This window comes from Dunckerocampus dactyliophorus, chromosome 6, assembly GCF_027744805.1.
Source record: "Dunckerocampus dactyliophorus isolate RoL2022-P2 chromosome 6, RoL_Ddac_1.1, whole genome shotgun sequence".
Taxonomy (NCBI): Eukaryota; Metazoa; Chordata; class Actinopteri; order Syngnathiformes; family Syngnathidae; genus Dunckerocampus; species Dunckerocampus dactyliophorus.
In genome coordinates this window covers 17,580,946-17,597,378 of record NC_072824.1, presented here as the reverse complement: position 1 = coordinate 17,597,378, position 16,433 = coordinate 17,580,946, and the positions used below count along the sequence as shown (strand labels likewise).

Below are 16,433 nucleotides of genomic sequence, written 5' to 3'. Positions count from 1 at the left end.
CAAAATAGCTACGTCGCGTTCATTATACATACACTTCATGTATTACTTCCAGTTAGCATTTGCTATCAAGCATTACAGATACTGTATACGAGCGGTGAAAATGATTATGCAAAAGACAATGCAGCCGAAGTCAAGGCAACGTATTAAAAAAGTTTCAGCAATGGCTACATTTTACAGTTAATCATGAAAGAGCACTTTGACCAATGAACTTGTAGAAAACAAGCATTTCTATAGTGGAGTTCATGATGTGAAGTACAGCCATGAAACAATAGACTTTTTGTCTACATAACTAGCCGCTACAAGCGAACAGATAACTTTTGTTATAGATGTAGGCATCTTACCGATCAGGTAGTTTTTTCCTAATCAGAATAATAAAGATGAAAGTTGCATTTTCCGTGTGTGGCTGCGGACATCTGTTCTCCACTTTTTTTGCCGCAGAGGCACAAGAGCGAATCAAGAGAGGGCTTAATGTCAGTGGACGGATGTCATATGACATCTACAAAGTGATATTTATGATGTGGGTGACACGTGAAGGTAGTGTGACTCACACTACCTTTGCGTGTCACCCACATCATATATCGCCGTGACGGGCACTCCGATATAGCATATATCTCCATTCATACAATATATTACTTAACATTGTTTTCACGAAAGAAAAAAAAACACAAATTTTAAAGGTGTGGCAGTCCACCACAATCAAATACATGTAGCGGAAACTTCGATTGCTGCAATCATGTTGTGGAATTTGATAGGGGAGATGTTAAATGAGCCGATGAGCAGTTTCATGTTGATTAATTGCTGTATGGATCATTAACTTCAATCTATCCATATTAACATTTGGACCTTAGAGCTTCTGGACTAATGAAGCCACAATTACTGCATGTAATACAACTAAAGTACTCACCAAATGCTTAGTTTGTCCAAATGCTTAGTTTGTAAGGAGTAATAGTAGTTCAGCCTATAAGGACTTTACTTTGGGGCAGTTCAAGGGCTTCTACGGACCAAAGTACACACTTAAGGTTGTTGGGAGAGCTGCCAAGGTGCCCTGAACCAAAGCACAAGGATCTAGACCCCGTAATTGCTCAGAGCGCTCTGGGTTACAGGATTGTGAATGCGCTTGTGTGTATTCCATTCATGCGTATGCTCAGTATAACAAAGTTTAAACTTGTAAACATGTTCAAATAAATACCAGTGGTCCTCGGGACGAGTTCCGTCCCTCCGACCCGTTGTCAGTCGAATTTTAGAACTCAAACCTAAATTAACACTTAAGACACTCACACTGTACGCAGAACAGATGGACATAAAATACAACAATAAAAACACAAAATACAATAATTAAATGAAAGCGTATTAAAAATGTCTTTCCTTTTTATCCCTTTCATAATCTCAGCCAACTCACTTGCTGCTTTATCATCCTCATCAGCAGCTTCACCTTGAACCTTAAGCTTATGCAAATTAGCAGAAGCCGTAAACCTCATAAACCACCCCTCACTGGCCAAAAACACTTCACTTTCACTCCCTCCCCTCTTTTTACTTTTCAAGGTTTCAAAGAATCTTTTAGCTTTCTCCTGTAAAGTAAGGCTCACTGGGATACAGCGTTGGTTCAGGTCTTGTTGATTATGTTCATTTTCACTTCCATGGTGATGGCCTTCCTTGTATTTGCTGCACTCCCACCAGAAGGGCCTGCCTTACGATTGGGAAACATAATGAAGTGCCAAAAGTTAACTAATAAACGATGTTACCCTTCTTTCCCCAGTGGAGTTGCGCATGAGGGACATACTGTGTTTGTTGTAGCTAATTTTCAAGCAAGTCTCGTATTTATCGACCAAAATTAAGTTTTTAATTAATTTATGCAAGTGTCTTTGTAACCACGAAACATAAAATGAAGACCACCTGTACCTTCTTAAAGGTTAGGGTATCTACAGCCCCACAATGGTCCTTTTATATAATCACATCCTCCCAGGATAGATTTATGATTTCAAGTCTGCAATTTGCCTTATACGGGTCTGCCATTATACAGGGTCAGGCAAAGTGATCTGACACATTTGTAGGTTAAATAAAAGGCAAATAAAGTAAAGAAACAAAAAAGTGTTTTTATTTTCCAAAAGTACATATAATGCCATTTTTTTCTATAACGACATTTTGCTTTGTTTCTTTATAATTTATAATTATAATTTCTTTTTCATTTGCTGCCATGAATTGGACTGGTGAGCATCGCGCTTTCATTGTGGAAACGTTTATCAAAACAAACGAATCTGTAACTGCAACACAACGAGCGTTCCGTTTGCACTTCAATCTTGGTAGACATGATCCCGTACCAGCTCGAAACACGATCTTGGCTACTGGATCTCCATTGAGTGTGTGGACCATAATGGATCCCATTTGACTGATTTAATTTTTAAAACATAATGAAACAGAATGGCATTATATGTACTTTTTGAAAATAAAAACACTTTCTTGTTTCTTTACTTTGTTTGCCTTTTATTTAACCTACAAATGCGTCAGATCATTTTGCCTGACTCTGTATATTGTACTTTGGATGGAGATGGACTGTGGGCTTTAAAATTACATTTGAAGCAGGGCTTTTCCTGAAAGACATGAGTCCAACAAAAAAAATCTATTGCATAGCTGTAGCTAAAGGTCTGTTATAGGCAGTTATAAGAATACCACGTATGGAAAAAAGTCACGTTTTCAAAACCACTAAAATTGTTCCTCGTTTCATTCTTGTGACATGACAAGAAAGTGGAGGTCCAGCACGGCAGCTACGTGGAAATACCTTGCCACGTCCTGTATTATTCCTTGCAGTCGGAACTTGGCTTGGATGTGTTGAAACCACAGGTACTGTATGTGCTGTGCTGGCAAAAGTCGGGCATAGATACCACCGCCGTTAGCTGCCTGTATGATCGCGGTGTTGTTGCCACTGTCTGTCGACATATTACTCAAGGGTCACCAAATGTGGAGATGTGATTCAGAACAAGATAGGTGTCGAGGATAGGTGATATAAAGTGTTTACTCTCCACTGAACAGGCAACAACCACTTAACGTCTCAGTTGCGAACAATCACATGACCTGGAAACGGACATTTGTGGAAAAGTGTGATCTGCACATTCATTAAGAAAATATTTGAAAACTGCTTTTTTATTTATTTATTTTGAATGAATTCAGTTATTTTTTGCTATTTTAAATACATGTGTTCCACTTTCATCGTGTTCTGTTGTAGAGTTTAAAAATTACTATTTTGACTTCTCTCTTCAATGAAGATACAGTCAAACTTGTCTATAGCGGCCACTAGAGGGAGTCTGCAAAAGTGGCCGCTATAGACAGGTGGCCTCTATAGACAGGTTGGCGTCCAGTTTGAATGTTGACCAGTAGAGGAAAAAAAGGGGAAAAAAAAATAATAATAATGTTGACCAGTAGAGGGCACTGCGGACTGCGGATAAAAGTTGTACAGCACTACTAGGCTTGTTATTATCATGGTTCATGCTTTTAATCCTGAACATGCATGAGTCAAACAGTAGCACATCACATAGTACAATTCACAATTTTGCATGTCCAAAAAGGAGTAGGAAGAAGCAAAGCTTATTTAATCCTACCCCTCATCAGTTTCACATCAGTTGCAATACATTTATTCACCTCTTGTTCTTCCAAGTGTACTTTGTAGGTCTACATGACAATGTAGTGCAATCATAGCCAAGGTTTTTACTTACTAAAAGGAAGCTAGAGGCTTAATAATAACTGATAACTGATAAAATACTTCAGTTAAGTACAACCGAACTCAGTTTTGCTCTCGCTGCCGCATGCATGCTAGCATGTTTTTTTTTTTTATTGTAGCGTTGCTGGGAGCACGTCCTGTTCCCAGCCTACTTTGCGGTAATGTTTTGGTGCAAATGCTCTTAAAGTTACATGTTTGACCAGGAAATAGCAAGCTCAAAAGAAGACGGCTTTTTTATGTGGAACAACTGACAGTTTGTGTGGATCTTGTGAATGATTGTGACTGAGCTAAGACTCAGTAATTAAAGTCTACACACGACGCCTTCATTGATTGAAAAACAAAACTTTTTCGTGCATGAAGCTTCTATTTGAGTTGGTAATTTGGCTGCTATATGCAGTCAGATATTGACCAAGGGAGACAAAATGGGTGGCCGCTGGCCCCGTTGGACAGGTGACTGCTATACACAGGGTCTATAACATGTAAATTTGCTGGGGGGGATTTTTCAGTGGCTGCTATAGGCAGGTGGCCCTTCTATAAAGGTGGCCGCTAAGACAGGTTTGACTGTATTTCAAAATAGCACATTTAGAGCTGTAATTATAATACAGTGAAACCGTTAACCTTGGCCAAAAATATCATGGTTTATTATACAGTCAGAATTTCATACCGACGCATGCCTAGTCTGTTCCTTGTGTCTTTTCAACAGTGCGAGATGGGACTTCAACCCAGTGTGATATACCCAAAGACCCCCGCTACCCAGAATGTCCTGGAAAAGTGGATGTGAGTGCCATTCTTACTTTGGGATTTTGACAATGGGAGGGCTCCTGTGTTAATCTAATTTCCTAGATGTTTTTTAACTAGGGCAAGGGTCGGCAACCTTTACCATTAAAAGAGCAATTTTGCCTCCTCTACCAGGGAAAAAAAAAAGAAAAGTCTACAGCTGCAAAACTTTACACAGCTTATAAACTTTTAAAAGTAGTCATCTTTTTTCAATTTTACCTGTTTAACAACATAATTCAACAAACAGAAGTATAGAGTGGATGTGTAGGCCTACTTTTGTATAATTTAAGCACTGAACCTTTTGAGTCAGAAAGCGGTCTAGATGTGTTCACGGACTTGTGGTGAGGCACATATTTCAAACTCTTTTTCAAACTGCACATTTCTTCCAATTTGATGTTAAAAAATAATAAAATAAATTTTAAAAAGTCACAGAGCTCACTCGGCCAAGGGAGCCGGACGGAGGGAGGCTGAAGAGCCAGAGCCGTGGGTTGCCAGCCCCTGAACTAGGGGACATAAAGTGATCAAAATCTTTATAATTTTACACTTTTGTGAAAGTTTTGACCCACATCTCTGACCCTCATCTTTGCAGAATTGTTATAATTCAGCTACATTTCACGCATGAACCGCCTTTTTAAGGTAATGCCACAGCCTATCAATAGGATTCAGGCCAGGACTTTGACTAGGCCACTGCCAAGTCTTTTTGTTTTTCTTGAGCCATTCAGAGGTGGACTTGCTTGTGTGTTTTGGCTCATCATCATCTTGACACAGAGAGAAGGGGGTTATAGTCTGAAGGGGAGTGGTAACTTTAAAATTCAAGCAGAAACACTAGGAAAAGCTTGTGTGTGTCTGTATATGTACGGCGTCAAACTTTGGAACAGATTGGGGCTACAGCTCAAGCAATGTCCTAATATTCATCAATTTAAATCAAGATACAACAAAATGGTTTTGTCACAGTACATGAATGAGGAAAGAGGTATTTGAATGTTACCTGGTGTTTGAGGTACTATTGGATATTACAGTAAAAGGTTTCATAATTTATAACTATGTAAGTCACTAAGCACATGACAATCTTATTTAATATTAGCTCATGATAATTCATAGTAACTGTGTAATATGATAATTAGATTCCTGTGTATTACATTATTATATATTATACTTGGATGTAATAATATTGTATGTACTTTATTTATCCCACAGCGGGGAAATTTACTAATATAATAAGAATATCATACCGCTGGAAATAATGTTATAACCCAGATCACACATTGCATATACATGATCTTCTCCTATTTGGAAGCATCATTTAGTTGCTAGATTATGACCATTACCATTATCATTACTATTATTATTATACCCGCATATAACGACCTAAATCCTGATATCAGGATCATAGACTAAATTGGTCTTAAACAGAGGTAAAAGTGATGATGGTAATCATTTAATACGTGAAAAGATATGCATACTGACATCACTTTGTTTTTGTCTTTTGTATTGTTTTGTCCTACAATAAAATCACCAGATTAGGGCAGACAAGTGGAGGCTCGGTTGCAGGAGATCATCCATCTTCTCGCAGCAGACCTCCAAAATTGTGTCTCTTCAATGCACAGCATCGGACACTTGGTCAAGAGTGGTCGTGTTGCCTGAGAAGCCCCTCGCAGGCAGCAGGTCCACAACACTTTGCCTCTTTTAATGCATGGCACCTTCTATCCAAACTAATTATTATTACCATCAACACGAATAGCCAATATAATAATTACAATTCTCATGTATACATAGAATTTATATATAATTCCAAGAATTAGTCATAATACATGATTGATATGTTGATATATGATGATGGTATAATAATGAGTAATGACATATGAGTATTGCTAAGATGTACAGTGTATAACGGAATAATAAGAATACATATTGCATATGTGTGTGCATGTGTGTTCTATTGTTTGTGCCAATAGATGGTAATCACATGAGACATGGATGTTGAGAGTGGTGTGGGAACTTTATCTCAGCCATGGGAAGGATGTAAATTTTGGAATACATCATCAGTAGGGTACTTTTTGAATCAGTGGGTGTTTCGACCTTTCAACACTAGCCACCCTCATCAATGGCGGCCAACTAGAGGGTGATCAAGCCTGAGCCTGTGTCCCATGCCCAGTCATGAGTGGAGTAGTGCCTGGAAGGTGGGGTGGGTGTCAAACTTCATTAGGGTCGTCAGGTGGGCACCCTCCTTCATTGGTGTTTCGATGGTAGGCCGACTGATAGGCCCATGACACCTCCAGAGAGCTCATCGGCAACATCTGGCGTCCCAGATGTGCCCCCCTCTTCTGTGATCCCAGCAAGGGTCCTTGCGCTTTATCCATAGCCACTGGCTGCTTCTTTCGACCGGTTCAGAGACTGATCTTATTGTCTGTCGCAGAGCCTGTCCATGAATGCCAAGGTCTTTCATGAGCCTGATGGTAGAGGAAGCCACAAAACCTCTGCATCCTTCTTGAGCTGGATAGATCTTGGATGGATCTAAATGTTTGTCAAATAGCTTCAGTAAAACAATAAATGTACACAAAAATACAACCATGGTCATTTTCTTAGTTGATTAATCTGAAGCTTGTTTCAATTAATGGAGTAATCGGTTCGGCCATAAAGATATCCAAAATTATCTATAGGTTTAGGTAGGTTGAGCCAAACAGGAGCCATCTGGTGAAACAGTAATGCTCGCCTGCTGCACATTGTCATTGGCTCACAACACTTCAAGATAGCTTCACTCTTAAAACAGTAAACTTTGCTCACAGACATCCACCCACACATCCCATGATATTCAGTCTACTGTATATTTGTTAGTGTTGTTATGGAGGGATTTTCAGGCTTTAATGTGTTTTAAATAATAAATATGTTTGTGCAGCTACAGCAGTTGTTAAAAGCACATTGTTGAGGACACATTGTTTGTATCTCAAGTACACCATGCCTTGCTCGGAGTGAATCAAATTCCAATCAAATAAAATGTTTTGACTGTCAGTCACACTTCAATAATACTTCAATAATACTGTATGTAGAGTTCATGCTTATGTGCATATGTTCCTCTAGTGGATGCGAGCACGGTGGACCTCCGACCCTTGCTACGCCTTCTATGGTGTCGATGGCTCCGACTGCTCCTTTCTCATCTACTTGAGTGAAGTGGAGTGGTTCTGCCCCCCACTGGCCTGGAGGAACCAGAGCAGCCAGCCTACCCAGCATGTTCACCAGGCAAAGGGAACCAAAAGGCCGGTGAGTCAGAGTATATGTAATTGTGTACACACTACTGCGTACACAACTTAAAGGAGATATTGTGCAATATTTTCACAGTTCCTAAGTGTATTAATAGCATAAGCCATATCATGATTCAGTGAAAAAGAAAGATCAAGAATTGGAGCACATCTAAGGGGCTATCCACACGGAAACGTTTTCAGGTGAAAACGGCTAAGTACTTTATCATTTCAGCCTCTCATCCACATGGAAACAGCGGTCTGGGTGCCCTGAAATAGTATTTTTTTGCAACTATTTACTAAGTTAATGTCAGCTGACTGATGTCATATGACAACTACGAAGTGACGTTTACGCGATCAACTACCAACTACCTTGGCGATCTACCGGTAGCTCGCGATCGAAATAATGGCCCTCCCTGGTCTAAAGCCTTGAGGGACTGCTTTAATTGTACAACTGACAGTTGACAGTTCACCACTCTGGCATTTAATTTTATGCTAGAAAGAATATAACTACTGTTTTGGCCCCAGTAGATGATCTGTGGAAGCTGTTTGACTGTGAATTCCAATTAATTTAGCGAGTGAGTGAAAATGTATGAGGTGTGTTGTGACGGAAGGAATGTTATAACAAGAAAAAACGTTTTACTATTTTAGATGCCTACCTAAAGGTTTAATCTTGTCATTCTTATTTTTTGTTATTGATAATCTTGTCATCTGCTACTGGCCTTCTCAGGAAAAATGATTCCCCTTTTTAGGTATTGTATACTCTGCAGTGTATCTGGGGAGTGTGAGCCACCAGCCCCATTCTTTCATAGCAGTTCACTTTCATCTGACCCTATTCAAAGTCTACTAATTAGACATGCCTGATCCATCCATCATCCACTCTTTTTTTTCTTCCTTGCTGACTCAGGGGTCACAGATATGAGATCGACCTTGTCATTTGCTACACACAAACTAGTTTTAACATATTATGTACAGTAGAGAGACTCATTCTTAATTGTACAGTTGATAAACAGTGACCTCTAAGACTTGTTCAATGAATTGTAGGAGTGTTTTGAGAAATTTAGAGGTTATTGATCGTGACTACAAAACTTTGGGGTGTTTGAAAAGAGCACCAAGCACATAATCTATGTAGTCTGTTAAATTCAAACCAGACAGTGAATTAATTACTATCGCTAAAACCACAGTGCACTGTCCTTAAAATGAATATGTGGACTTGGGAGTGACTAACAAGTAAATAATAGCGTGGTGATTACTAAATGACTGCATATTGTTGCCAGTCACAGTCGCCATTTACATAGTCCATTCCAGTAGGACAGTCATGAATCTTTTAAATACTTAGAAATAGGGCTGTCAAAAATAGCGTTTTCACGGCGGTTTATTTCATTAATTACGGAACATTTTTTTGCGTAATTAACACATATGCGAGCCACGGCTCTCTGTTACGACGACAGACGGCGGCACAGAGTAGCTCCCCACAGAGTCTGACACTCTTTTCTAACTTCATTGTGACCTGAACACATCAACAGCAGTGCAATTTCAACACCATATATGTATCTCCAACTCCAAACAAACACGTCTCAAGTCCATTCGTCATTGCAACGACACTTCCTCATTGTCACTAGAGAGACCACGAGATGTATTTACAGACACTCCGAACATCACAACAACATCTTTATTATGCACGTATGTGTGGTCTAAATAAACAGAAATGCAAAGAAATACAATAAGTGGATAATCTTATCACTCATTGTGTAACTCTTATTGTGGAAGTACAATTTGCTGCATTTAAGTATGCTCGGAAATGCCAGGAAATACACTCAAAACGTGAATTCAACTTAAATGACGTGGTGTCTTTGAACGCAACTCCTCAGTTGTCATAACACAGTTAAAAGTCAGATTCAAATATTCTGCTATTAAAGAAACCAGTGTTAGGTAAACAGATATTCAGACGTGTGCGGTCTCTTAAGTTTATTGAAATTTTCAGTTAATTTGCCCTGTTAACACACACAAATACTGGATATACTGTATAATCCTGCCCTGTCATTTATCTTTCTTACAATAAAATACAGTGAAATGGGCATATTGAAGACAGTGTGACATGGTGACTAATCATGATTAATTAATTTGAAAATTGATTAATCTGATTCATTTTAATAATCTGACACCCCTACTTATAAATACGATGCATCTGTTCAACACTGTAATAGTCAACCAGTGGATAATATTATTACAGGGCCAAAATTCAGTGCCAAGTTTTTCAGTAGGTGTTGACATTGATGTTCTGCTACGGTGTTTTTGTTTTACTTCTACCTTATCTCACTTCACTATATCTCTCCATTTGCTCTCCATTCATCCACCCCTCTTCCTAGGCCGCTTTCCGCACAGATCTGTCTGTGTTACTGGACCAGATTGGTACAGGAAAGGAGTCTCTTAGCTTCATGAAGCGAAGAATCCGTCGTCTTTCACAGCAGTGGGCCACGGCTGCCCACCGCCTCGATTCTACACTGCAGCACCGATCGAGGGACCAGAAGAAGGTACGAAGGAGGTTTAAATTGTATTTTCTGCCCTGTGATTTGTCACTGCACATCTTTAATTTATTATTAACTCTTGTTTACGCAGCCATAACAAAGAACCTCAAGCTTCCACAGTCCATAAATGCACCTTTGATTAACGTGACATGTCTAAATTGCCCAGTAAATGTTAAATTGTTTGTGAATAGTGGTTTGTCATAGTGTGTCAACCCCGTGATTGGCTGGTGGTATGCCCAGGGTGACCCCTGTACAGATGAAAGATGATGGATGGATTTTAAGGCTCAATTACAACCTCTGTAGCTGAATACATACTCTAAATGTACATACTCTAAATCTGTGCTATCGTTCCATCTCTGTGCAGTTTTTAAAATTAGGAAAATTATGAAATAAAATACATGAGTAAAAACACTGGCGAAGAGGCACTACTATAAACACTGTACAAGATACCGGATTTCCTCATATAGTGGTCAGTAGCATTTATATCGTCAACTGAAGAGAGTACCAGGCATCAAGGCGTCGTTTCAGCTACACACGAGACAGCCACCACTTTAACCACACGCCTTAACATTCAGCTTACAATTTACAAAATACATTACAAAAGACAGGAATTGTTTCTTACATCATGCATTTAGTGTGTAATCAAATAGTAGCGGTACGAAAGGCAAAACAGTCGCTGCAGAAGCTGAGGTTCAGACAAGTATGGCACCACTGCAGCCCTACAGACTGTATATTAGCATTGCCATGTGAATGAGACATGCTTTGATGCGCACCGCCCACGTTGTTTAGGCATTGGTTACAGTGCGTTCACAGTGTGTTCACGTTGCGTTCACCAAAATTATGCATGCTACAAATTTTTTATATTTCACAATTTTCTTTGCGCACTGGAACACAGCCCTGCGCAGTTAACACATACTTCACCACCTGTACGACCAATTTTCTCACTGGCACACAAAGAAATTGTGTACCACAGCGAAGACAAAATGCGTGCAAGTGTAAACGAGGCTCTTAAATCGATTCTCAAATCAAATCAGTACTTTGATACTTCATTAACTGAAGCACAGTCAAAAGTAACAAAATGATGGAGACCCAGTCAAAATGATATGCAGTTGTTTCAAATAATTGAATAAATTACTCTGTCTTATATTCTTTATTTTATGAGCTATGCCAATACCAGCCTGAATTTTACTCCATATTGAATCGGGAAAGAAGTCAATGGTATAGCATATCACTAAAGATCACGGCACGTGCACCAAGCGCAAAAATACTACTCCGAAGCACACCAGAATGCGACCACAAATTAGCCACATCACTGTATAAGCCACAGCGTGAGAAAAAATTAGCGCCTTATACACCAGAAATTACGGTACTAAAAATAAAATAATAATTCACGCTGTTCAAACTCTTACTGTTGTACTTACCTGCATTGTTTCATGTTCCCCAAAGAGACCTTGTAAATAATGATATAGTATACAGTTGTCATCGTGGTTCGAATTTTGAGGCTTCACTCAGTCTTTCAAAATATAGCATATTAATATTATATATATATATAATTAATAAATCATGCTATTTGTGGTCGAATACGCCCTATTATTAGTCCAATAATATGCATATTTAAGCATTTACATATTTTTTTGCCTAAATTAAGCATTTTCAAGCATAAAGATGGTTAAAAAAACGGTTAAACAATACAAATATAGACTCATTCAGACGCGATGCTATGTAGTATTCTACACTGGTCGAAAAGTGTCAGTAATGTTTGGTGAGGCACACACTTAATCGCCGGGGACAACAGGCTTTTATTGCAGGTTTGAATTATCACACAACAGGCACAATGATAATAACATAATAATCATAATAATAACGCAGGCTACAGTTGCGGCCGTAATCCACTCAGAGCTAAAAGTCAATTCTGAACCCCTGAACACCACTTCCTGTCCTCCACATGTCCAGATGAGACATGAAACAAAAGGAGGTCACTAGTGATGATGGTGATTGGGCTCATGACTATATGTCAAGCTATACTGGTGCCAGAGGAAAATGATGATGAGAAAAGGATGGATTGTTGGTCATAAAGAAGGCGCAGTAGAAAATGGATTTAGGAGGGGTGAATAAATGAGCGAAAGGAGAGTGGTAAAGCTTTGTGTCGATGAGCTTGTGGCTGCTGGCTTCATTAAAAACTAGTTAAACTGTGAAACTTAGCATGTCATTTAAATCTGGACTTAATAATATTCAAAAGGACAAACAAAAGCACTACCCCCAAAAAGTTTGTTGCTGCACAGAATACGTTTTCATTAAGTTTTAGTCCAGAAAATTAAGAAAAAAGCTCTTTTGATGAAGCAGTTTATGAACACATTTAGCAGCTCTCCAAAATGTTGCCCACTGCCTCAATAGCTTCCTAAAGTTAGTTAACGCGGGAAACAATAGTTACCTGTCACTGTGATTGATGTTTGCCTTTTTTATGCAGTGCACTGAGGGTATTTGTTGCTCACGGCTGCCTGAAGAGCCTAAATGCCTTACAATGAGCTGCTACTATCTCACAAGCAGATGTCCTCGTGTTTGTATGTGTTAGCCTTGCTGTCAGAGGCTGTTCATCACCGTAATCGCAAGTGTGATTGGTGGTGGCAAGGTGCTACAGTGGTGTGTAATAGCAAGGAGCTAGTGGATTTGATCCTGAGACCTTTCGATGTAAAATTAGCATTTTTCTCCACTAGCCTGTTTTGCATTTGCTCACAGGCTGTAGCCTAAACGTCCAGTTAATGCTAAAGGTTTGAGATGACTCAAAGTCAGGAAGTACCAATGTGAGTGTGAAGGTTATTGGCTGGCGACGTCTCCAAAAATAGACCCTTCTTCCACACCAAACTTTGACTTTGCATAGCAAGATAAGTGGTGAAAGACAATGAACACATACATGACTGCCTCCCAGCAATGCTGAAAAGTACAAGGATGCTTCAGTTCAATTACATTTTACCTGACAGTGTTGTGTGACCTGCCAATGTCTTTTCACAACTTGTCTTTGACATGGTCCACATCTTCGATAGAAACGTGCCGCATTTGCAATTCCAAAGAGGTGTCCATTGATTTCAGTCAATTCTCCTGTTTGGATGAGTGTTGATTGAAGAAAATAGATGTTAACCCTGAAAAAGAATGATCAATGAAAAGAACGAAGACGCAGTGTTTATCTGAAATGTGAATTTTGTGACTGTCGAACGGGATACATTTTTTTTTTTTTTTTATCTTAGTCTTTTGCATTTCTCTCGTCAGAGAAGCCATTCAGTCAGCAGTCACATTTAGGTTTAAAGAAATAATATACAGTAAGACTCAAAGGAATTGACCTTATTTCGGAATCCAGTTGAAATATATTCACTGCTGTTTTGATTTTTCTCATCAAGTGACTTTAAAAATATCCACGGGAGCTGAATATGTTCTATATCTTTGAGTGTCAGCTCCATGGGGAGCTCGCTGACTGACCTGTGACTGATCCTCTTGCAGATTATGTTGAGGACCAACTTTCCAGGTAGAAATAGTGGGATTGAGAAAAGTAAAAAAGAGCTGTAAAGCTTTAGAGGATTGTGCCAAGGATGGGAAATAAGATACCATATTTCCTCAGATGTACTAATCCTCACATATAAATAATTTGAATAAATAAATGCCATACCTCTACTATAGAGACGCCTCCTTTTTAACAAAAAACATATTCAACAGTATATATGACATCTAATATCACCACATGTCGCAGTGTCTGTCTTTACCTCAACAAACGCATTGCCTGCACAGCCGGCATGGCATCTGTAAAGCTGATCTTTTCAGCGGATTAAATATTCTAGACAAATATTCTAGAACAAAAGCTACTAAACATTCAACGTTGACCTTAACAAAGTCAGGCGTCAGGAAAAAAAAAAAAACAACAAAAGAATGATCTGATATCTACTGACAAGACCAGAACGCTCCTTGCTGGAGGGGGGAGAAAAAAAGTGAGCAAGAAGTCCGACAGAAAACTTTTAGAGTGCTTTTATTCCATGTGGTGCAAACACACTGACTCATGTCCACAAGCCTGTGATACAATATGCAGTACTTTAGAATTTAGCATAATATAGAGTAGTGTATATACTGTATACAATGTAAATGATCATATATTGTGGGGGGGAAAAGTGATTAAAATATGTTTAATATACATAGATCTGAATATACCTGCTACTCTCTGAAGTGAAGTTAATAAATGTCTCCGCTGTTTAGCAAATTCAGTATAATGGGAAGAGAGAAACGCTGGTTATTTTTCTTTTTTCATACTTGCTCTGTCTGTTTTGGCAAGGATAGCTTGGAGGAATTTTGGTTTATAAATCAAAATGCATTGCATCAAGCCTGTTTGTGTTGCAATAGTCCAAATGACCGTACTGGGTTTTAAGTAATGGCTGTAGATTCTGTTGTAGTGAGAATGAGAAGGTGAAGTTAAGGGTGTTGTAGTGGTGCATGACAGTGCCAGCTTGTGTTGCCACATGTGAAATTCCATCAGTCTGCTCTGACCTTCACAAGGGTCCATAGTACGTACACACACACACACACACACACACACACACACACATAATCATTCATACTTATAGGTGCTTGTACTATCAAGCTTTTCTCTGCCATCTAGCAAAGAGTGGTTTATGTATTTGTACTCCAAAATGATGTTCAAGCAGATTCACTAGGGCTCCCTTACATTGCTGGTACAAGCACACCCGTACTGCAAAAACACCCATCAAAATATATTATTAAATCATGCTATTCTTGGTTGAATATGGCCTATTGTTAGTCCAATAATATGCATATTTAAGCATTTACGTATTTTTTGCCTAAATTAAGCATTTCCAAGCATAATGATGGTTAAATGAACTAAAATGCACTGGTCACAAGGTGTCAGTAATGTTCGGTGAGGCACACACTTAACAGCTTTTATTGCAGGTTTGACTTGCCATACGACAGGCACAATAATAACATAATAATCCTAATAATAACACGGGCTACAGTTGCGTCTGTAATCAGTCTCCATGCAGTGTTAAAGGTAATCTAACGTCATGTCTCATAACATTACTGATGCCTAGTGACAAGAATACTACATACAACTTGTCTTTCAATGTTTTTTGACTAATAAAAGGCCATAGTCAACCACGAAACAGCGACCATTTATTATTATTATATATATTTTTTTAAACATTGAGATATAGTGAGGGAGTGATATTCAAACTGCGATATAGCTAGGGTCTACTATATACCTGTATGTATACTGTATATGTATGTATATGTAAAACATTAAAGCAGTCTCTTCCTGTCAGTTATACTTGCTGCCTGTCCGCTCAGCACACAGACCCATTCCCTGGAGTTGCTGCGATGCAGTCCTTATGATTACTTAATGGCCAGCATATCACTAGGAAGGGCAGACACTCGCCCTTCAGAATAATTACGATAGTTTAAGACTTTACGGTAATTAAAAAAATAGCATTGCAAACCCTATTGCCAACTACAACTTTGATGTTAAAGGTTTAAAAAAAATAATTTGTAAATGTCGGAGGGGCTGGATTGAAAGGCTTATGGGGCCGGATGTGACCCATATTTTGCCCAGGTCCGATTTGGAAACGTTTCTTGTGGGACATGAATACCTTCATAAATAGGTGACTTTTCAGTGGGATCGGGCAAAAACCACAGAAGTGATTTATGTCAATGTGAAATAAATGCCTCCATATAAACAAAATATCAGAGTGCAGGAGTAGAAATGCAACCTTGGGTCAGTCAGTATGTTGCAGTCTTCACTTTAAAACACAGTACAACACCGTTCTCTCTTCTTTTGCTGTTGTTTGTGCAACACAAACTCCCCAAGTGGCATCGCCGAGCCTGAAAAGTAATGGTGCCGATGCCATGGGTTGTCACTCTTGCCATCTGCCACCATAACTGTAATTAAATTTCACTTATCCGCTTTTTATGAAGCAGAAGCTAATAGAGTCGGCTTATTAAACCCGGGGATTTTTCAAGCCAGCTGGACTCTCTGTGGAACTTGACAGTTGCTATCTGTCCAATCTTTCATTCACATTTTGTGCATGTTCACAACATGACGGCAGAGCAATACCATTTATAGATGATTGCTGTTGATGACACAGCATCTTTGATACAAGCAAGCAGACAGGCATGGCATGTGGCTGACTT

At 39.0% G+C, this 16,433-nt stretch overlaps 1 protein-coding gene across 2 annotated transcripts in view; it reads left to right on the top strand.

The window, feature by feature from the left end:
- The window catches only part of LOC129182299 (alpha-1,6-mannosylglycoprotein 6-beta-N-acetylglucosaminyltransferase B-like), a 100,358-nt gene that overhangs the window by 50,748 nt on the left and 33,177 nt on the right, over positions 1-16,433 (top strand). For both annotated transcript variants that reach the window (XM_054778241.1, XM_054778240.1), the window contains 3 exons: positions 4,416-4,489; positions 7,568-7,747; positions 10,095-10,259. In XM_054778241.1, coding sequence (XP_054634216.1) covers positions 4,416-4,489; positions 7,568-7,747; positions 10,095-10,259 — 419 coding nt within the window. The remainder of the gene's footprint in view (positions 1-4,415; positions 4,490-7,567; positions 7,748-10,094; positions 10,260-16,433) is intronic.